Raw genomic sequence first — 21420 nt, 5'->3', positions numbered from 1 at the left:
GCCTCCATCGGCATGTACAATGCCCACCTATGTTGTACAAAACCTTTTGCTGAGCCTACGATAATCTTTCCGGAGGTTTGCAGCCTCATTGACTTGTCAGCCTATCGCAGCTCCGTGATTGTCACTCGCTGCTTGAGCAGTTCATAAGGCTTTATGCTGCTCTTATTGCGCCGAAAGCATTGAGAATACAGCCATGCTGCTTTGAGAGTCCAGTCCGTGGCTAGAAAACTTACACAGGGCTGTTGAACCCTCATTCAAATGGTATCGTGTTGGCGTGTTGAAAACTCTATAGGCGGACTTAGTCCCGCCGAGTTTGTGCCAATCGCGTTCGAGCGTATAATAACATTTTGTCTGATGTACAGGAATGTACAGAAGAGGCGCACGGCTCGGGGGTTTCCATCACCTGACGGACCGCGGCGGGAGGATGACCGTTGAGACCTGCTGGATCTCAAGAAGTGCCCTGGTGATCTCGACCCTGAGATTGTATGGGAAAGTTTCGAGGCTCATATTTGCATTGTGACATCTACGAGGCCGCGTGGACTTGCAGGTTTTTGAGACGACAAGTCTTAGAAGAAGGTTCAACCGTATCGGACGCGTACAAAGTTACAGTGTTGATGAGTGATGTTGTTCAGGTTCGTATTCGCATCCAGCAGTCAGATAGTAGTACAATAAGGAAGCTTGACCTCATCAGGTCCAAGATTAAGAATCATCGTATCTCAGTCATAGTCAAATGTCAACTTTGCGATATTTGGAAGACATATACACCTTCAAGCAAGGTCGGCTTCATCGTACCGAAGGGATCACCTATTCGAATGTAAAAATAACAACTACATATCCGATGATGGCAGTGAAAGGTTCCAACATACCATAGTTTGGGATTGTACTTGTGCAAACTTCAACATTTGGGTATCAACGTATACGTTCTTCCTTCTAACATGTCGAGTGGTCAAGTATGCACAAATTGTGCACCTGTTTGACTGCTTCCTTTAACGGGCAGTCGGAGCCTGTATCATCTCCGGCTGCTTCGCAATTGCGGTCGCTTTCTTCGCATCTGAGATCTCAAGCATACTCATGCCCATGCCACCCAGGTACTTCTCGAAGCTGCCGAGCACGTTCTGCAACCCCTTCTGCAAACATTTTTTGACCTGATCCACCTCTGGAACCTTCTTGCGCTCCGCTTCGGGCTTAGCCAATGTATCTTTGTCGCTCCAGTGAACCTCGAGGATGGCCATGTAGGCGTCGATCTTGTTGATGGCAGCGGTGAAACTGCGGATGATGGCTGGCACGCTCTCATGGAACCGTCCAATTGCGTCTTCGGCGATGGAGAATACAGCGAGGTTGGTGAGCGAGGTAATGGCGTTGCAGATCAGCGAGACGCGGGAGTACGGCGCACCGAGGACGACGAGCTTTGCCCTACGCGGTAGAGAGTGGCTGAAGACGTAGCCGAAGGGTGACGAGAGGATCTTGGTAGATGCGGTCGACGCGACGGACTCGGCTTGCTGGGCGCCTTCTTGGGCTTTCTTCAGGCCCTTGTTGATAGCTTCACGACCATATGCTTGCTGGGAATTACCCGGCGAACTGTGCATTTTGGCAATGCTAGATGTTGTAGCTTCGAAGTGCTCCCACTTCGTGCTAGGCTTCGGTGGCAGTGCCACGACCGGCTTGTCATCCTTGAGGGGCTGGGAGATCTGAGGAACGAGGTTGACGGATGGCGTCGGTTGCGGCGCAGAGGAGGCAGCTGTAGACTGATAAGTGGGGTCAAGACCAACGTTCAGGCGGTCGATGAGGAGATTGATCTCCGCAAGACAGAAGTCGGCGATCTGCTGGAAAGTTGGAGCTCTCTTCCGTTCCATTTCAGCATAGATGGTTTTGCGGCGGTCAGGGAATGCGTCTGTGATCAGGGCCAACTCCCAGAATGCCATAGCCTGCAGTGCCGTTAGCTGAATGCAATGATCTGGAGGCAATACCACATACCTTGTTGGCCTCCTTGTTCGACTTCAGACCGTTCAGCAGCGTTCCGTTAGGATCCTTGGAATCGCTGGTGATGGGCTTATCGTTCTTCAGTGGCTCCTGTGCAATGTACAAATCAAAGGCCTTGTTGACGAACTCCCACAGAAGCACAAGCAGTGTTCCTTCCATAACGAACTTGGCTACCAAAGGTGCGAACGGCGCCAGTCCAGTAGGCTTGGAGGTTTTTGATAAGCTGATGAAGTATCGGCTGAAGCTGTAGTAGTACTCCCAAATCAGATGGCGGGGTCCGACGAAGTAAAAAGTAGATCCAGCAACAGTAACAAGCAATGCCAGGCTTGCTGAAGTGAGAAACATAGGTTGCAGCTGCTTCACGAGCACCATCCTTGGCTTAGGGCCCCTCTTTACCGGTGTCTCAGCTGTTACGCCTTCACCAAGCTTCTTGGGCTGCATGGCCGGCACGTCGATTCGGTCGTAGTCCTTCCACAAATGCACGCCAGTTTGGGCGACCGCCAGTATGAAGAACAAGAAGCGCAGGTATAGTGGCCGCTCATTCAGCTTGAGCCTCTCATGAGCGCGCCCTAGCTCGGTGAAATTGAGCTTATCCTTCTCGGTGCGCGACCATGTGTAGACCTCGTTATATAGCCAGGCAGAGAATGCGTAGAAGGCTAGGGTCAGAAGTGTGTTCTTCCTGAAGAAGTACTTCTGGAAGGTTTCGGCGCGCGTCAAAGTCTGTCGTTGGCCAACATGCCATTGCGCGATTCGAAGCAGGTATATTGTAAGGGCGGGGATGAATAGGAGAAGCGTTCGAATGCCAGTGGGACCGAAAGGAAGCCATAACCATAGTACTGCATGTCTTATTAGTGGAAGCCTTCTGGTAAGTGGATTTTCGGTTTACAGCTGTTCCACTCGCCCATCCAACACGCAATGGCATAGCAGAGCAAAATGGTGTATCTGCTAGCTCTTATAAATCTTGTATGGAGCGAGGGCGTCAGGTAGTCTCGGTATGGGCGCGTCCCAGTACCCAAAGGTGCGCGTGCCGCCATCTTTACGCGTGGTGAGTGCTTGCGCAAAGGTTCGATATGTCGAAGCTGGTCAAAGCTTATATCATGGCTGAGCTGTCGAAGGAAACAGGCGTCGCGCCGCCAACAGAAGGAAAAGGCTGGAAGTGGGGTTGATGCAGCAGTGAAAGCAGCTCAACTTTCTCAAACAAACAATCGGCGGCCCACGAGATGATCCACGCCGACTTGCCGCAGCAGCTTGGCACAATGACGAACGCCGCAGGTACCGCCGAGGAGCCAACCTCCAGGTAACGGCGTCAACAGTCACACCCGTCTTTAGGCTACAAAATTCGTCTCATACCGGTCGCATACACTGAGACGTTATCTTCGTCACTTCAGAGATCAAATCGAGCCCTTATCGCAGTTGTCCGGCAGCATGTCATTCCAGCGCAGCTCCGCTCTCGAGAGCCAACCTACCAACTGGAGGCGTGAAGACGACCCTCAATACGCCGATGACCCAGAGTTCCGCGACTTCGCCAACAAGATCTCTGACGACCTATTCGCCCTCACCCGCAATGTCGCCCGCCTATCGACCGAGATCTCAAAGCTGGGGACGAAGCATGAGACGGCACGAGTACGGGAAAGAGTGAAGAGCACGACCGAAGAGACGGCAGAGAAGTTTAAGGAGATTGGAGAGGGCGTAAAGAAAATCAGTCAGTGGCCTGATGTTGGGGTACGGTCAAGTCATGAATGGAGAATGGAGGATGAAGGCTAACAGCAGGCAGCCATCGCAAAGATTCACACAGTCGAAGCTTAGCCGCGAATTCAAGGCCTCCCTCACCGAGTTCCAGCAACTTCAGAAGCAAGCTCTCGAGAAGGAAAGAGCGTCAGCATCTGCTGCACGAGCAGCCCTCGATGACCAGGCATCGCCAAGCGCAGAGCGCACCGAGTTCGGCCAGCAGCAAGAGCAGGAGCAGCTACGATTGGCGAACCAGGACGAGGTCGACTTCCAAGAGTCGCTGATTATCGAGCGCGAGTCTGAGATTCGCAACATCGAGCAGTCGGTCGGTGAACTCAATGAGCTGTTCCGTGATGTTGCGCACATGGTGCATGAGCAGGGTGCACAGCTCGACATTATTGAAGAGAACGTCGAAGTCACGCACGATGCATCGAGAGGCGCACATGTGAACTTGAAGCAGGCGAGCAACTACCAGAAGAGTGCGAGGAGTAAGGCTTGCATCCTCCTGCTCATTCTGGCCATCGTTTTGGTCATCATCATCCTCGCTGTAGTACTGGACTAATCTCCGTCTGCATCTTGTTATCACTGATCATGCTAGCGTTTTTGAACATACGAGAAGAGCTCTTATACCATGGCATGGGGCGCATTACCTGATTCTTTATATGTCACAGTCTTTTGCATGTTACGCAGTGTTATGGTAGTGTACAGTTAATGCAAACGCCTGCGGTGTCCATTCGTTCACTTAACTACGTTTATTTCGCTCGTATCTTCACCGTCTCTTGGTGTTACATTTCGAGGTTGCAGCTGCCGATGTCGCTCCTGCCTCCAGTGTTTGGACGCCGTCAGTGCTTTAACGTCAAGGAAGGTACGTGGAGTCTTGCCTCCTCACCTCCCAACTTTCACTTCACAACAACTATCATACAACCTCAATACTCCGCCATGAGCGACGCGGTTGACAGGACTCGCAAGGCAATTCGTGCTCAGCTGCTGAGGAACCACCCTTTCAGCAGGCCTGCTACTGCCCAATCGATCAGGGCGCAGCCAGGAAGTGATGAGGACGAGCCACCGCTTCACAGGTGTGCACACACACACAAGCAATGCAACCGCACGATACTGATAGGATTCACAGTGCTCTCGCACGCCTTGCCACACCAGACAAGGTAACCGTCGAGGTCGGACCTGAGCGGTTGAAGTACCATGTGTCCGAGACTTTCCTCAGTCACCACTCTGAATACTTCCAGCGAGCCCTTTTTGGAGCCTGGAAGGAAGCCTCCGAACGTACTGTGGTACTTAGCAGCGACGTTGAGCCCTGTATCTTCAACCTTTTCGTGGAATGGCTGTACACGCAGACACTGCCTACTCTTTCTCCGGATTGGCGCCGCATCGCTGATCCCTTACACCCTTACAGCGTCTCGGCCAAGATGCTCCGCTTGAAGTTGTACGTCTTTGCCGACCGCTTCATGGTACCGCTATTGCGTCAGCAGCTCAACCGCGCCATCGTCAACGATTATGACTCCGACTGTCCAGCCCTCGAGGAATACGAGACAGTTACTTATGCCTTCCACAATTTACCGCCAACCGACCCGATACTGGATCTCATCGTAGACCGCTACTTTATGGTCTGGAGGCTCGATCTCGACGAAGGCGAGGATGAGGAGGCCTACGAGACTCTGCCGCACGAATTTCTATTGCGATTCTACAAGAGGGTTGGGAAGTGGCGCAAGGACGACCTCCAGAACCGTCACCAGCTTTTCAACATGGACTTCTGCAGCTACCACGAGCACCGAACTGAGGAAGAGAAGCTACAGTGCCCTCACAAGACTCAGAAGATGAAGGCTGGCCAAGTCTGGCTTACGCGGGAGCCACGAGGCGAGCAAGCCAACTTCGAAACGAATACTCCGTAAAAACGGCAGAAGATGTGAGAAGGACTGTGACTAGGGAAACGTCTGATATAGACTATGTTTGTACAATATTTCATGTGAGCTTCAAGCAAGATGGACGTTGCTTCTATACGAGGGTATCTAATGCTTTGCTTTTACGTCGCTTAATACAGTACTGAGACTGGCTCGCCCTTCTCATCAATCAGAGCCTCTTCGGTCCTTACTGGACCCTCGCCAACACCCGTCAAGATAACCCTGCTGACACCCTCCTTTAGCAGACCAACGGCGACCTCGGCCTCGGAGTTGGCCTTCTCCGCCACCTCATAGTTGCCCTCAACGGCAGCACCGCGCTCGCCACTCCAGCCATCCTTGTCAGCCAGAAGAGTCTTGAAGACACCAGCAACAGCCTTCTCGTTCTCCTCGAGGTAGTAGATGACAGCGTTTGGACCAGCATCAAAGGTGTAGGCGGCGATGATTTTTCCAGCCGCCGTGTTGATCTGTTCAACCATCTTGATCGCCGCCCTCGAGACGTCGTTCAAGTAGAAGATGGGCGGGTATGTGTCCAAGCAAGTAGCGTGGAACGAGTTGCTGTCCATCATGGTGACCTTGGCGAAAGTCTCGAAGTCCTTGTTCTTGATCGCATCTTGCATCTCCTTCATGCGCCTAGGCACAGTCTCGCTCGCCCTCGACGCGAACAAGGAGGATGTGGCAACCGTGGTCTGCATACCAGATGTGCTCGAGACATCCTTCTTCGCGGCACTGACAACCAGGATGACGGCGCGCATGTTCGGCCAGTGGGATGCGGGCGCGACTTCAAATGCCTTGCTGTCCGAGCCGTCGGCTGAGGAACCCTGTTCCCAGCCTACATATCCGCCAAACAGACTTCTGCACGCTGAGCCAGAGCCTTGACGAGCGATGCGCGAGAGCTCGGTGGGATCTGCGGGCAGCTCGTAGAGGTTCGCAATTGCGCGCACGAGCGCCGCGAAGCCAGCCGCGCTGCTAGCCAGTCCAGCAGCAGTAGGGAAGTTGTTCTCAGACACGATCTTGAGCGGCAGATCTGCGAGCTTGGATGCTTTCGAGTCCCTAGCCTCAACCTCCTTCCTCAGAGCCCTGAGCTCGCGGAAGCAGGCTTGTGTTCGCGCGCCAGATACATCTTGGGGCTTGCCATTGAGCAGCAGCGAGTCCTCCGCGGGGTAGGAGGAGGAGCAGGAAGCGGTGGTGTGGGTGCGCAGGTCGTTCTGTGAGAGGGTGACGCTGAGGGAGGAGTTGGTGGGGAGGTTGAGCTTGGGGTCGCGCTTGCCCCAGTACTTGATGACGGCGATGTTTACGGGCGCGGTGGTGCTGGCACGGTAGATTTCAGACATTTTGACGTTTGACAGGGTCTGACTTGTATGATGTGCGGAGGAGGGGTGGAGAGAAAGGGAAATCGATGGTGGGGTTTTAGAGGTTTGTTTATGCAGGGTCCAGTGAGTTCAACAACGAAACACGAGGAGTCGACCACGACAGCTGTAATTAATATAAGAATTGTGGAATGAAGAGGTCTTCGTTTCTCCTTTTCTGATATAGATGATTCTACCAGCCCTCGACTCGTGAAGCTAAACTAGCCCAAAGCATTGTAGTCCAGGCCTGCCAATCACAGAAGACGGCAATCATCGCATGCCGAACGCAGTCCAAGCTCAACTTTTCTGGCTGTCTCGCCATTCGCAACTTGCCTTGCAACACCGCGCTCACATCTTCCCAGACCACCACCATCATAATGTCTTCACAGCAGGACGAAGCAGCCGCCGCCGGATGCCCCGTAGACCACAAAGCGCGTGAAGCATGGCTCCAACAAGCCCGCGCAGCCGGCAACCCTCAACCCAACCCTCACGCCTCCGCGCCTCCGCCGGCAGCACCCACACAATTGCAAGCATCTGCAGCAGCAGCAGCAGCAGCAGCAACAACATCCTCACCCGTTCAGCAATCATGCGACTCCTCCACCCTCGACCAATCCACAACCTCCCCAGCGCCAACAACAACCGGCCTCCTCTTCAACCTGCGCCTCGGCACCGACCGCGAAATAAGCACAATACCACGTTCCGTGCCCAATGCGCCGCTTGACCGACCCGCAAACAACGAGAAGGATACAGGCGCGGATAAAGCATCGGGGAATTGGATCTACCCCAGCGAACGCATGTTCTTCGACGCGATGCGGCGCAAATCTTTTGACCCGGAGGCCCAGGACATGAAGACTATTGTGCCGATTCACAACGCTGTGAATGAGCGGGCATGGCACGAGATCAAAGCGTGGGAAAAAGGTCGAGGGAGCGAGAGCTGCGGCGGTCCCAAACTCGAGTCGTTTTCAGGGCTGAGCACAAGCTTGACACCGCGGGCGCGGTGGAATGCACTGCTAGGATACCAGGCGCCATTCGATCGGCATGACTGGGTTGTAGACCGCTGCGGAACGAAAGTCGAGTATGTGATTGATTTCTACGCGGGGAAGACACAGCCTGGTGCGCAGCCGGGACAAGGGCTTAATTTTTATTTGGATGTACGGCCGAAGTTGAATAGTTGGGAGGGCGTTAAGACGAGAGTGAGCAGGTTTTGGGGTTTTTAAATGGGAAGATAGAAGGATTGTATGATATGTACGATTAAGGTGGTGGATTGCATGAGCCGATGTAGTTTATCATGGCGATGGCGTTTCCTGGAATCTGGTAGATTTGGCAAAGGCATGTTGTTGAGATTGAATGTTTTATACTCGTTCTTTGTAGACCTTGGTCGATGCACTTTCTTTGTCGCATGGTATAATACAGTGACTTATGTTACAATCATCATGTCAGTCTTTCTTACGCCGACTTCTCCTCCTTCTCACGCTTGCCGAAAGTGTAGGCCAGCCCGCAGCCGACTACGTTGACTGCACAGAGAGCCAGCGAGCCACCTCTTACGGCGCCTCTGACCGTGAACTTGTTCCTCAGTTTCTACCGGTTTTAGTATACGACATAAGAGAACTTGAAGACAACAATTGCCATACCTGACTTCTCCTCAATGCCAAGAGGCCGTACAGACCACTCCACGCCGCAGTGATACCGGCAGCATCAGTCTTGTAGTTGCTCAAGTTCAAGTAGGACGAGAACAACAGCACTGGCGCAAACATCATTGGTAGTGGCTGGAAGGGACGCGCATGTTGGGCTGTGATGAGTGTTGCAAGAAGGGTTGGCGGTACAGAGTTCTCTGCGAGGGGATCAGCAATTTGACATCGTAGCACATTAGAGTTGAGGTAAAGACAGGAGCACGTGAGAGCTGGAGCTGCTGGATACAGAAGGAAAGGCGCAGATACATACCACCCCAGTTGCGCAACGATTGGAGCGTTGACTGTTTTGTTGCTTCAGACATTGTATAGGATACAGGAGTCTCAGAATTCAAGAAGAGGGAGGAACTGATGACTTGGAATCGCAGTTCAACGCGCTTGAAGATCAGGTGTGAAAGTCGCAGTTCAATGACGTGAAGCCCGTGCTGCTGCGGGCTAGCGACACCCTGGTCTTTGGAAAGTGTGGCCTCGAACGACAACGCTGCCGAGCCGCATCTGGCATCTTACAACAACAGATCGCCCTACCACCCTCGACCGTTCACTCCCTCCGCGCATCCTCTCCAGCCACTGTCGCAGACAACCATACACCGTACCGTCTGGTGCACCACCTTTCAATCTCGCGGCCACCTCCGGCCGCTTCACATCAATATAAACCTCTCCAAACACAACACCACAGCCATGTCCGACCGCACACACCACGACGGCTCTGCCGGCCGCGCCTACACCGTCGAGCAAAAAGCCGCCGTCCTCCGCATAAAAAGGTGCGCACCAACCGCGTACTACGAAATCCTCGGTCTCGAGGAAGTGAAAAAGACGTGCACAGACGGCGAAATCAAAAAGGCATACAGAAAGCTCTCACTGCTCACACATCCGGATAAAAACGGCTATGCGGGCGCAGACGAAGCATTCAAGCTGGTCAGCAAGGCCTTCCAGGTTCTCAGCGACCCAGACAAGAAGAGCAAATTCGACCAGTTTGGCGGCGATCCGGATGCGCGCTTCAACCCTGCGGCAGCGGGCGCAGGAGGGTCGCCGTTCAGCGGTTTCGCAGGGCAGAGGGGCGGTGGGTTCCAGGAAGAGATGACACCTGAAGAGCTGTTCAGGCAGTTCTTCGGCGGTGGATTTGGCGCGCCGTTCGGTAGGTCGAAGTGTCATACCCACATTGGACGTGGACGTGGAAGATCTGGGCTAATGTAGATAGGCGGTTTCGATACAGGGCCAGGCTTTGTGTTCAACCTCGGCGGCGGACCAGGCGTGCGGGTACATCAGTTTGGGGGTGGGCGACCGAGGAGGAGACCAGGGACTGCGCAGCCGCCGGGAAGGGAAGAGACGCCGGGGCTGGGGAATGCGTTGGGGAATCTGCTGCCGTTGCTGTTCCTCTTCGTTCTGCCACTGCTCTCGTCACTCTTCTCTGGCGGATCGTCGAGTTCAGGCCCGTCGTTTGCGTTCACACGACAGCGCGAGTTTACATGTGCGCATAAATCGCAAGGAGCGTTTGGTGTTGAGTACTATGTCGCGCCCTCGGTGTGTACGGAGTACGGCAGCAACCCAAGAGATAAGAGGTGGAGAGCGCTGGACAAGCAGGTCGAGCAATCCTACGTACACACTCTGGACGTACGGTGCAACAACGAGCAATACACACAAAGCAGGAAGATACAAGACGCGCAAGGGTGGTTCTTCGTCGACGAAGAAGCCATGGCGCAAGCGAGGAACATGCCCATGCCTAATTGCGATCTGTTGGCCAAGCATGGGCTTCGCCGACAATACTAGACAGCGAATGTTGTCAGAGATGCGGTTTTCGATTCTGTAGTAATTATTGGCCTAGTTGAGGTTGGATAGATATCATACAGCACGCAGGGCGTAGGGGCCGTTTTATGTCCATCAATGAAACTGCACACGAGCAGCATTTTACTCTTCCAACATCATTGACAATCTCTGTGATGTCTGCCCATGGGCTTGTGATTTGGAAAACATCGAGATTCAACATGAGCTCTCAGAAGAGTGTGTCTCAATTCGCGGCTTCCTCAGAGATCGCCTTGAAGTGGATAGTCTTCGTAAGCTGAGCTGATGCTCCACCAAACAGCAGCTCCTTGTCCAGCAAATCACATCCTCAATTTCCCATCCAGACGCCCCGTCTAGGAAACCCCAACGTCCCAAGATAACACATGACAGCCGTTCCACACGCCGTTATTGGCGTGCCTGGCATGAATGGCTGTTTCAAAGACCCAGATCCGGCAGCTTGGTAGCTGGTCAGGGGTCAGAAAGTCCCCACATCGTCGACCCCAAACATCAGCCTAACCCTGTCGTTCGTCTCAACACGGACAATTAGACGTCACCGAAGTCGAGAGGCGCATGAAAGAGCTGAGTGGGTGCAGATGGCTTTCCCTTATTGTTCGCTTCCATGCCCATACCTTCCTCGCCATTCTTGAGAGATTGTCCATCTGTCTGTTTCATTACAGGCACAGCGACGCTCCCAGACCCCCGGCCTGGCCTGCCCTGACCAGCGACGATCACTGGAATCTGAGAAGGCTTGCTACGGGCTTGCCTTGCGTTAAGCTTTCACTGTACTCTGCCCTCGACTTCTTAGTTGAAGTTGAGCCATTACTCCTGCATCGTCAGCGCCATAATGCATACTCAGCTATTGACATGGCTCGCCACAGCAGCCTTGTGGCCAACAGTCACAGCCTTCTATCCCTACCAATACGACGATGGTAGCACGACGACCCCTCCAAGTCAGCGAGGCATTAAGCTTTCAAGACCGAGCTCGGGATCGCTGACGCTTCCGCTACGACGTGTTCCTACCTCCCTTCGATCCCGACAACAGAACACATACAATATTGTCAACTCGAAAGACCCGAGCCAGGAGAACAGCGTTGCGATCGATCAAGATGGGAGTGACCTGAGCTACATGGTCGCTGTGACTATTGGCGATAGTAAGGAGGAGTACCACCTGCTCCTCGACTCCGCAGCAAGCAACACTTGGGTAATGGGACAAGACTGTAAGAGCGATGCTTGTGGAACGCACACTACATTTGGCAAAGGGGATTCAAGCTCTCTAAAGGTAAGACGAGTCGCCTAACAAACGCCACGCAATATAGCTGATAGCTACTCTAGACGCAAGATACGCCCTTTAGCGTAACCTACGGCACCGGCTCCGTCAGCGGCACTCTCGCAACCGACACACTGCACATCGGCTCCCTATCCCCCTCCGTATCGTTCGGTCTCGCCACCAACGTTTCCTCAGAGTTCAAATCCTACCCCATGGATGGCATCCTAGGCATCGGCCGCGGCGACGTCGTACAAGGCACAGCGCAAGTGATGGACGTGCTGAAGGAGGACAAGCTCATCGGCGCAAAGATATACGGGATATACTTGAGCAGATCCAAAGACGGGCTTGCTGACGGCGAGCTCAACCTCGGCGAAGTCAACAAAGACCGTCTCTCTGGCGACCTGAACTGGATCGACTGCGTTCCCAACGACACCGGGTTCTGGGAGATCCCCGTGGCCGACGCATCAGTGAATGGAAAGACACTCGGTCTCAGCGGCAAGAAAGGTCTCATGGACACCGGTACTTCGTACATCCTGATGCCGCCCGCCGACGCACTAGCCATCCACTCGCAGATCCCAGGGTTCGCACAGAGCGGCGAGACATTCAGCGTGCCATGCAACACGCAAGCGCCGCTGCAGTTCATCTTCGGAAAAGTCGGGTACAACATCTCCACGTCCGACTGGCTGGGTGGCAAGCTCGAGTCCGGACTGTGCAGGAGCAACATCGTGGGCCGCCAGACGTTCAATGAAAGTCAGTGGCTCATTGGCGATGTATTCCTGAAGAACGTGTACTCCGTGTTCGACTTTGATGGGAGTAGAGTCGGGTTGGGTTTGCCGCCTACAGAAGGGGAACAGAGCTCCTCCAGCTCGCCGAGTAGTGCTGCGTCGACGTCTCCTACTTCTGCAGCGGCCTTGAAGACGAGCGGGTCAGTGAGTGCGACGCAGACTGCGGCTGTCGAAGGGAGTGCGGACCCGAGTCCGAGTGCGGTTGCTGAAAGTCAGGGACAGAGCAGTCAGCAAGGTGCTGTTGGAGTGGTGAAGGCGCCGCTGGCGTTGGCGATGGCTGCTCTAGCTGTTTCTTTGTTCATATAGGGTTCAGTTCGTGGCGCATATCGGGAGTTTGATGCGGGGTTTAAAAGCATGGGCAAAGCGTTCATGACATGGCATGGCATGTGGGTATTGGGCATATGGTATCAAGAGTATGATAATGTGTGATGATTGTCCAGTAATCATCACACAGCGCAAAATGAAGAGCAAATGCCTTTCAATACCCTCAACTTCGTGAAAGCTCCTTGCAGTCTCTACACATCGTATTGATTGCTTGCAGTTCACAAGTAAGATGCCCCTAAGTATCTTCCAGCATCAAGTTCCTTATTTCGATGTACTCGTTGTGGACCAAAAACACCAAGCCGCCAAAGTCCTGGAAGGTGGTCTGACGATGCAGGAGGACCATGCGGGGCGGAGCATCGGGTGTGCTTACCCGGACCTCCCAACGAGGGATGCGAATACGGATGCAAGTGTGTAACAGGAGTGGGTACTTCGCCAATGCACATGCAAGAGTGCTCCTGCTTGAGGAGCGCGCGGACGGGACTGGCAGCAGGGGTTACGTGGTAGCGGATCTGATAGGAGCTGAACCATGGTTATTTGAGGAGATTCCTTGGGCCAAAGTCGCTGAAGTAGGAATTAAAAGGGTCGTGTCAACTGTGAGGGTCTTGTCAAGTCATGTTATGGCGTGCGATGGCGATCAAAATAGAGAGCATGCAAAGCGACGGCGATGCTACAAGCAAAGACACCGATTGACCGAACCCACAGCAGAACGACAACGAGCGAGTGGTATGCAGATGCGACAGAGCAGCGAGGATGGAAAACAAGCACACATTAGAAAGATCCTACCATTGCTGGAAAACCGATAGCTGCTCAATCTCGACCCACACGCTCTGAGAAAATAAACCCATCATAGACTGCCGACTGCCCCAAGATGATGTACTACTTCCAAACAAGAAAGATCCAGCACAGTAACGCCTCGAATAGGTGCCGTGGAAGAAATGGCTCTAACTAGCCAGGACAGGACGATTCATCTTCCATCGCACCCTTGATTCACGTGCGGTTCGCCCTCAATTAACACATGAAGGCCGCCACAGTGTTGTTCTTGTCCAGGATCAACATCGTGCGGCTGTGGCGGCCCCGGTCCGTTCACACGTCCTTGACTCCATCTACAAGACTGTGCACTTGGACTTCTTCTTCTCTTTCCGGGTGAGCAGGGCAGCTCGTGTGGCGTGCTCAAATACCTCCCGGACACCCTCGTTGGTCTTCGCCGAGCACTCGAGGTACTTCTGGGCACCAATCTTCTTGCGGACATCCTCGGCCTGTACACTGGTTAGCTGTTGTTGTGTTTGCTACATATGATTCTGACTGACCTGCTCGGGGGTTACAGGCTTCTGGGAAGTCTTGTGCAGCTCCTCAATAGTCTTCTGGTCGAAGCGGAGATCCTTCTTGCAACCGACAAGGATGATGGGCAGGCCCTGGCAGAAGTGCAGAACCTCGGAGATCCACTACGTAGCATTGTTAGCAAGCTGCTTGTGCAGGCTTAGACCACGTGAGACGTACCTTCTCCTGTACGTTGTCGAGCGAGTCGGGCGAGTCGATGGCAAAGCAAATCAGAATAACGTGGGAGTCGGGGTAGGAGAGGGGGCGGAGACGGTCGTAATCTTCCTGGCCGGCGGTATCCCAGAGGGCGAGCTCGACGTGCTTGCCATCAACCTCGACGTCGGCAACGTAGTTCTCGAAGACAGTGGGGACGTAGACCTGCGCGGGAAATGATGTCAGTGCATGTGCTTTTGGGGAGCAGCAAATGTGTCTGCTGCAATGGAGGCGCAGGGTCGCTAGGCTGACGCAGCTCAGGGACGCGGCGGAGGGGCGCGGTGGGGACTGACCTCAGGGAAGGTACCCTTGGAGAAGACACTGCGAGCACGCTGTCAGTCGTTGCAAGGGCGGACAAAGGGGGTGACGTCCACGATAGACGTCTGGGCGTCGACTTACATGAGCAGACAGGTCTTTCCGCAGGCGCCGTCACCGACAATTACGAGCTTGCGACGGATCTCGGCCATTTTGGTGTGTGTCGGGGCGAATGTGGGGGTATCGAGTGGTGTTCACGGTGGTGCTGGGCGGGCAGAGAGTTAGCAGGTGAGATGGAGAAAGGGTGGTTGATGTAGAGTTGTGAGGATGAAGGGCACGCTCCACGCTGCTAGGCTGGGCGGCTGGACCGTGCTGCGGCGGCTGAGCGCCAAACGTCGCTCGGGGAGGCTGTGGCTGATGCTTGCGTACCGTGCAATCGAGAAGGCAGCTTGTAACGCAAGCTGTTAAGGGGTAGTCAGGGTGTGGGAGTGGGCAGCGGGCGGTGATCTGGTGTTGATATGAGGAGGCAAGAGGTTCCACGGCAACGAGTCGGCTAGCGCTTGAGCGAGAGGACGACGACAAAGTGGACACTGATAGACAGGCTGCACCATGATAAAGCCACGCACATGCCTCCAAGATTGACTCCTCCCTCGTGACCTGCACCTATTCCTCCAGGTACTACGCTGGCTGTCCTGCGACAGTCCTTTCTGAATCACACACGCCGCACGCCAGCAGCGCAGCAATCTTTGTGATTCTAACGGCCACGGCAACCGCCGATGGCTCAACAATCAGCAGCCTGACGAGCGCGTTCGTCATCGTAACAACACTTTGGCAACTGTTTCAGACCAGGTTTGATATGGCGGTCGCTCGCCTGTCATTTCCCCACGTCTCGCCCTGCAGGACAGCAGAACAACAACCGGTCCCATTGTCACCGCTTGTCTAGTCAGAACAGGTAGTCTCAGCTGGCCTCGCTATCGCAGTCTTGGATGCCTGTCCTTTCGTCCTGGCCGCGCCTGGAACTGCGGGGCCGCCGGTGAAATGCGTCACAGACGAGCAATCGATTCGCTCGGCCACGCTTTGTTCTACGCAACTTCGTCTGGCGTTCAGGGTCCGCCACGGTCCACCTGCAGCTGCACGATGCCTTGGCATTCTGAGTGTTGACTTTTGAAAGGTCTGCACGTTCCACAGAAGGCACGTGATGCTCTACGAACGTGTTTTGTCAACATCATGTTTGTGCACTAAGTAGTTGTTGTCTCGTGCATCTCACGTGATAGGCTTAAGTACTACAGACGTGCTTGTAGAGTATAGCTAGGTGGTCTTGACGAGTAGCTCTTTGGATGCGCTGAGAAATTGACAAAATCTTGCATATCGAGAGCTGTCCTTGGTGGAAGCTCATTTCTACTTTACGCGACGCGACATTGAATGCGCGCATCTCATGCGCTCGTTGCCATGTGTGCTTCCATAAGCTTCTATCTCTACACGTAAAATGATGGAGGCGCGCGTGAAGCTAGGCTAGTGGGGCAACTTCCGCCCGCTACCATACACAGTAGTTAACTCTACATCATTGTCAACCTTCACTATCTGCGGCGCACCACCTTCTTTCGTATTATATCTTAATTTCCAGCGCCACTCTCCTTCCCTCTTTACAACGCTCAACATGGCCGACCATGAGATGACAGATCAACCTCCACCGGAGCAAGATACAGCCATGTCTGACGCCGACAAGGTACAGCTTCCTGACAGCTCTCGCCCCAAGAGACAAGCTGACGACTACCTTGCACAGATTCGTGCCAAGCGACTTGCGAAACTTGGAGGCTCCTCCACCCCACGACCAGCATCCACAGGACCTGAGGCTTCAGGTTCAGGTTCAGCGTCTGGCACCTCTTCGCCGAAGCCTACAGCTGCCCAGGCACCTTCGCCGCAACCTCGAACCCAATCCCCACAGACGTCCGATCTACGCTCGCAGACGGACGGCAAGACAGAGCCAAAGCCAGCTCCCCGTATCAACATCAAGCCAGCCGCTACTGCGAGCAGCGCCGCCGCACCGCCACCTGCGCCGAGGCCGCAAGACACAAGCATAGAGGGATGGGAAGATCGTACAATCAGCGGCATCTTTAGGATAACGCTCGAGGACAGACGCACACATGATGCACATGGTAACAAGGTCTACTATGTTTCGAGCTTAAAGCAAGATCTGCAAGATGAAGGGCGGCTACTTCGGTTCACTACCGATGTGCTGGACTCAGTCGTGCTGGAAGCTGCGTCGAGCCACACACAAGGAAATGCTTTGGAGTATCTGCTTGGGTGTTGGAAGCGGGTTGCAAGGCAGACTAAGAGCATCACTAATAAGAGTGACCCGAAGTATGAGATCGTGAGGGAGCTTCGACGGATATGCTTCAACTACACCATCTTCGCTGTCACCATGCCCGACATGTTCGGCGAAGAAGCACCCTTGGAGAACGTGCTGACCGACCGGTTACTACTTGGACCTGACGATGACCGGGGCATCTGCTTTGACTTCCTCCAAGAAGCTTGTAATCGTGCGGAGGACGACGATACTGCTAAAAAGGCGTTGGTGGGTGCGGTGGAGGATCTGAGCCGGCGGTTAGCAAGGACGTCTATGAACAGCGACTACAAGCCTTACATGCTGGCGCTTCGTAGCCTCATTCGCTTTCCTCCACTCGTCACTGCTTTGGTCCAGTCAGAGTCGTTCCTGCCCACCGACATTGAGGCGCAGCACATCGAAACTCAGACCCTACTTGGACCCTTCTTTCGATTATCACCCATGCAGGGCGATGTTGCGGTCAACTATTTCTCAGGTGCAGCAGCAGGCGATAAAGGCCTGATCGCTAACGCGCAACGGGCTCTTCGCATGACTCTATCAACTCATCAGGACGAACTGTTAGACATTGCGAACACGTTCATCAAGAATAAGGACTCACGAGAATCTATGCTCAACTGGTTCGCTCTTACCGTGAACAAGAATCACATGCGACGAGCTCTACAGGTCGATGCTAAGACCGTGTCGACCGATGGGTTCATGGTCAACGTCACTGTCGTTCTGGACCGGTTGTGCGAGCCTTTCATGGACACTACCTTCTCCAAGATCGACAGAATCGACATCGATTACCTACGACGATCGCCGCGTGTTGACATCAAGGATGAAACCAAGATCAACGCCGACGAGAAGACCTCCGACGAGTTCTACAGCACTAGATTGAATGGCGCTAGCAACTTTATCTCCGAAGTGTTCTTCTTGACCGTGGCAGCCCACCACTATGGTACTGAGGCCGCTAACTCGAAGCTTTCGTCCTTGCAGAAGGATGTCAAGTGGCTAAAGAAGGAGCTCGAGAAGTTCGAGACCGAACGGCACAAGTATGCGTCGAATCCTGTGCAATTGAGGATATTCGATGCCCATGTCAAGAAGATCAAGGATCAGATCGAACGCGGCACCTGCACCAGCTACGCCATCGCAGGTGTACTTGGGGACGAGACTATGCAGGCTCGATCCATGCAGCTCATGCGATATGTCATTGTCTGGCTGCTGCGGCTCGTCTCTGGGACTGACTTCCCCAAGCAAGACTTGCAACTACCCCTGCCGAGCGAACAGTCCCTGGCTTTCCGGTGTCTTCCCGAGTACTTCGTTGAGGACATCGTCGGTAACTTCAAATTCATCACGCGAATGATGCCGCACATCATCACCTCGATCCAGTGCGAAGAGCTTGTGAAAATCTGCATCGTCTTCCTCCGAAGCTCAGAGTACATCAAGAACCCATACCTCAAGTCTGGTCTCGTGACTATTCTCTTCCATGGAGTTTGGGAAATCCCGCACCGCTCAAAGGGTGTGCTTGGTGACACACTTTTTGGAAATAAGTTTGCCATGAAGCACTTGCTACATGCTCTGATGCAATTCTACAACGAATGCGAGAGCACCGGTACACACACGCAGTTCTACGACAAGTTCAACATCCGATACGAGATCTTCCAGGTGATCAAGTGCATCTGGCCGAACCCGGTCTACCGTGACAACCTTGCCACAGAAGCACGGTATGTATCTCTCCCACCCCACAGTTGAGCATCACCTTACTTTGAGCAGTGTCAATCTCGATTTCTTCGTACAATTCGTCAACTTGCTGTTGAACGATGTCACCTTTGTCCTCGACGAGTCGTTCACTGCCTTCACACAGATCCACGAGATCTCAAAGGAACTGAAGAGCGACCCCAACATGGATCAGGCTATGCGCCAGGAGAAGGAAGAGAAGCTCACAGCTGCCCAGGGCAAGGCCAAGAGCTACATGCAGCTAACCAACGAGACCGTGGCCATGCTCAAGCTCTTCACAGAAGCGCTCGCTGACTCCTTCACCAAGAAGGAGGTTGTGGTTCGACTTGCGCACATGCTTGACTACAACCTCGAGGCTCTGGTCGGACCTAAGAAGTCAAGCTTGAAGGTCGACAACCCCGAGGAATATGGGTGGAACCCACGCCAGATGCTGGCTGAGCTTACGGACGTGTACCTCAATCTGCAAGGCAAGCAATCCTTTATCGACGCCGTCGCCACAGACGGGCGCTCTTACCGACCAGACTACTGGATCGAAGCACACAAGATCATGGCCAAATTCTACCTGAAGAATGACCAGCAACTTAAGCAGTGGGAAGCTATGGCTCGCGCTATCAGCGCTGCAAAGGAGGCTGCTGATATGGAAGAAGCTGATCTGGGCGAGTATCCTGACGAATACACGGATCCTCTGATGGCGACATTGATGGAAGACCCTGTCATCCTGCCTATCAGCAAGCAGATCATCGACAGGAGCACCATCAAGAGTCATCTTCTGAGCGATCCGCACGACCCTTTCAACCGCACACCACTGAAGATTGAGGATGTCATCCCCAATGATGCGCTGCGGGAGGAGATCCTGGCTTGGAAGGCGGACTTGCTGGCGAAGAAGAGGGCCGAGCGTAGCAGTGCGGCGGGTGGGGATGAGACTATGGATACCTGTTAGGTGGACGAATGCTGGTGTGATTTACGATCATGCATCGGGGGGGTGTTTTGGCGTTCTGCTTCTGCCAGGCTATCGGTCACAATGACCAGGTCTTGATGATGCATAGCTGGTTTACAGTCATTTGGGAGGGATCCAGTCGTTACATGCATTTGCATTGCGGCATCCTGCATTCGAGCTACAGACATGAGTTGGTAGACGATCGAACGACGAAGTGTATATGTGTCTATCTATCATGTTGGGCGTGGTTCGAGAGGGCTATCAGGGTTTGATCGTGAGCAGGATATCAAAAGACGTGACCTACTGTATTCAACGATTTCTTAAACGAGAATCTTGGTCTCAATGCGGAGAGACCTCTATCTTGCACTCCACTCTATATTCCTGGGTATCAAAGTCCTCTCATCATACACCCCAATCTTACAGCCCTAACCAAACAGCTTCTGAGCCTTACCCTGCTCCCTCAACAATTTCCCAACCTTCGCATTCCCCTTCCCCGCTTTCCCGCCAGCATACGTACTCGACACAATCGCGCCCACACGCCCACACGCCGAGCGGAACAGCAGCTCTCCACCGTTCTTCTCGTGCCAGAGTCCGGATTGCACATCGCCATCCGTGTCCACCGTGTTGCTCTGCTCGACGACCTGATGCATGACCAACCGATCGCCGTTGGGCAGGATACACCACGTATCGCCCAGCGCGCGCTGCACCGCTAGTATCTGCGCCATAGTCATCGCCTTGAAATCGACAAAGCGGTCGCGCTTCGTGATTTTCGGCGCATAGTCTGTAGGCCCGGAATACCACCCGCGACTCTCGAGGGGGGGAACGAAGCTCCCCTCTTTCAGCACGTCGACAAGCATCTCCGCCCCGACATCCGCCAACCGCGCCTCGAGTCCCTCAGCGCTCTCATCCTTGCGTATCTGTATTCCTGGCGAGGCGGTTTGTGCAAGCACAACGCCCTCGTCGAAGCGGTGCGGATCCAGCGTCTGTACGGACACGCCGGTGTGCGATCGGCGCTTGAGGATCGCATGCTCTACCGGAGCCGAACCACGCAGATCGGGCAGGAACGAAGGGTGGACATTGAGGCCTCCGTATTTTGCTAGGCCCAGGATTCGTGGGGGGACGAGCAGGCCGAAGGATACGGCGATGACGAGGTTGTAGGAGAACGGGGGCTTCCAGCCGGTGAAGGTGTCGAAGGTGTGGATGGGGAGGGAAAGGGAGGACGCTGTTTTGGCTATCGGGACTGCATAGCGTGGGTATTAGTGGGAGGACGCATAGTGTGGGTATTAGTGGGAGGACGAGAAGACGTTGGCCTCTGTCTGGAGAGGTTGCGGAAGCCAGCACAGTATATTGTACGGTCAGTGTACAGCCAGGGGACGGCACTTGACAGCCCAGAGTCCAGCTCTTACGGCTCAGTGCATAGCGGAAGCGGCATGCACGGCTGTTTGCAAACAATGGTTGCTACAAACAGTGCTTGCTACAAACAGTGGTTGCCGACACCACGACTACAGCGCATGAACTCGAGGTGTAGTTACCTTCTCGCAATACCTTCAGACCCCTGCCTGTCGGCTTGGCCGGGCGGTGGGCGACATGGATTTCCTCAATGAGGCCTGGCACATGACGGCTCGCATCGTGCAGGGCGCGCAACGACGCGATGCTGAACTCATCGGAGCCGCAGAACAATATCCTCAAGGGGTCCGCATGTCGAGTCGGACCAGCCGCGGAACGCGAGAGAGAGCGGAAATTGGAAGCGAACAGCGAGCGGACAGGGGCCGGCAGCCGCCACAGCATGTTCAGGAAGGGCGATTGATTGATTGGTTTAACGTCCCTA

General features: G+C 54.1%; 11 protein-coding genes across 11 annotated transcripts; 6 read left to right on the top strand and 5 right to left on the bottom strand.

The window, feature by feature from the left end:
• Positions 1 to 809: 809 nt before the first annotated feature.
• On the bottom strand, positions 810 to 3014 carry BU25DRAFT_495209 (uncharacterized protein; the record flags this gene model as incomplete). The annotated part of the gene is made up of 3 exons (XM_033711839.1): positions 810 to 1925; positions 1975 to 2816; positions 2867 to 3014. 3 exons carry the CDS (start codon positions 3012 to 3014, stop codon positions 987 to 989), a joined length of 1929 nt encoding a protein of 642 aa, XP_033556479.1. The 3' UTR covers positions 810 to 986.
• Positions 3015 to 3264: 250 nt separating this feature from the next.
• BU25DRAFT_415432 (t-SNARE) lies at positions 3265 to 4470 on the top strand. Its single transcript, XM_033707542.1, has 2 exons — positions 3265 to 3702; positions 3755 to 4470. Exons 1-2 carry the CDS (start codon positions 3406 to 3408, stop codon positions 4268 to 4270), a joined length of 813 nt encoding a protein of 270 aa, XP_033556478.1. The 5' UTR covers positions 3265 to 3405; the 3' UTR covers positions 4271 to 4470.
• Positions 4471 to 4647: 177 nt separating this feature from the next.
• BU25DRAFT_495207 (uncharacterized protein) lies at positions 4648 to 5612 on the top strand (the record flags this gene model as incomplete). The annotated part of the gene is made up of 2 exons (XM_033711838.1): positions 4648 to 4784; positions 4838 to 5612. The coding sequence occupies 2 exons, from the start codon at positions 4648 to 4650 to the stop codon at positions 5610 to 5612; spliced, it is 912 nt and encodes a 303-aa protein (XP_033556477.1).
• A 110-nt stretch (positions 5613 to 5722) lies between these two features.
• On the bottom strand, positions 5723 to 6997 carry BU25DRAFT_402988 (diphosphomevalonate decarboxylase). The gene has a single exon (XM_033705063.1). The coding sequence runs from the start codon at positions 6950 to 6952 to the stop codon at positions 5753 to 5755; it is 1200 nt and encodes a 399-aa protein (XP_033556476.1). The 5' UTR covers positions 6953 to 6997; the 3' UTR covers positions 5723 to 5752.
• A 243-nt stretch (positions 6998 to 7240) lies between these two features.
• On the top strand, positions 7241 to 8380 carry BU25DRAFT_415431 (cytochrome c1 heme lyase). The gene has a single exon (XM_033707541.1). The coding sequence runs from the start codon at positions 7345 to 7347 to the stop codon at positions 8182 to 8184; it is 840 nt and encodes a 279-aa protein (XP_033556475.1). The 5' UTR covers positions 7241 to 7344; the 3' UTR covers positions 8185 to 8380.
• Positions 8297 to 8977, bottom strand: BU25DRAFT_415430 (uncharacterized protein). Its single transcript, XM_033707540.1, has 3 exons — positions 8909 to 8977; positions 8599 to 8798; positions 8297 to 8545 (listed from the first exon to the last, which is right to left on the bottom strand). Exons 1-3 carry the CDS (start codon positions 8958 to 8960, stop codon positions 8414 to 8416), a joined length of 384 nt encoding a protein of 127 aa, XP_033556474.1. The 5' UTR covers positions 8961 to 8977; the 3' UTR covers positions 8297 to 8413.
• Positions 8978 to 9333: 356 nt separating this feature from the next.
• Positions 9334 to 10570, top strand: BU25DRAFT_402979 (DnaJ-domain-containing protein; the record flags this gene model as incomplete). Its single annotated transcript, XM_033705062.1, has 2 exons — positions 9334 to 9802; positions 9854 to 10570. 2 exons carry the CDS (start codon positions 9334 to 9336, stop codon positions 10420 to 10422), a joined length of 1038 nt encoding a protein of 345 aa, XP_033556473.1. The 3' UTR covers positions 10423 to 10570.
• Positions 10571 to 11560: 990 nt separating this feature from the next.
• Positions 11561 to 12792, top strand: BU25DRAFT_352576 (acid protease; the record flags this gene model as incomplete). Its single annotated transcript, XM_033703414.1, has 2 exons — positions 11561 to 11713; positions 11767 to 12792. 2 exons carry the CDS (start codon positions 11561 to 11563, stop codon positions 12790 to 12792), a joined length of 1179 nt encoding a protein of 392 aa, XP_033556472.1.
• A 1121-nt stretch (positions 12793 to 13913) lies between these two features.
• On the bottom strand, positions 13914 to 14807 carry BU25DRAFT_425865 (GTP-binding protein rho1 precursor; the record flags this gene model as incomplete). Its single annotated transcript, XM_033708380.1, has 5 exons — positions 13914 to 14066; positions 14118 to 14252; positions 14308 to 14505; positions 14634 to 14661; positions 14740 to 14807. 5 exons carry the CDS (start codon positions 14805 to 14807, stop codon positions 13914 to 13916), a joined length of 582 nt encoding a protein of 193 aa, XP_033556471.1.
• Positions 14808 to 16136: 1329 nt separating this feature from the next.
• Positions 16137 to 19704, top strand: BU25DRAFT_214127 (uncharacterized protein). Its single transcript, XM_033701241.1, has 3 exons — positions 16137 to 16321; positions 16379 to 18642; positions 18692 to 19704. The coding sequence occupies exons 1-3, from the start codon at positions 16253 to 16255 to the stop codon at positions 19593 to 19595; spliced, it is 3237 nt and encodes a 1078-aa protein (XP_033556470.1). The 5' UTR covers positions 16137 to 16252; the 3' UTR covers positions 19596 to 19704.
• Positions 19705 to 20017: 313 nt separating this feature from the next.
• Positions 20018 to 21414, bottom strand: BU25DRAFT_402968 (Formyltransferase; the record flags this gene model as incomplete). Its single annotated transcript, XM_033705061.1, has 2 exons — positions 21125 to 21414; positions 20018 to 20832 (listed from the first exon to the last, which is right to left on the bottom strand). Exons 1-2 carry the CDS (start codon positions 21378 to 21380, stop codon positions 20018 to 20020), a joined length of 1071 nt encoding a protein of 356 aa, XP_033556469.1. The 5' UTR covers positions 21381 to 21414.
• Between the last annotated feature and the right edge of the window lie 6 nt (positions 21415 to 21420).

This window comes from Macroventuria anomochaeta (genome assembly GCF_010093625.1).
Source record: "Macroventuria anomochaeta strain CBS 525.71 unplaced genomic scaffold BU25scaffold_46, whole genome shotgun sequence".
NCBI lineage: Eukaryota > Fungi > Ascomycota > Dothideomycetes > Pleosporales > Didymellaceae > Macroventuria > Macroventuria anomochaeta.
This window is presented reverse-complemented; position numbering and strand designations above follow the sequence as displayed.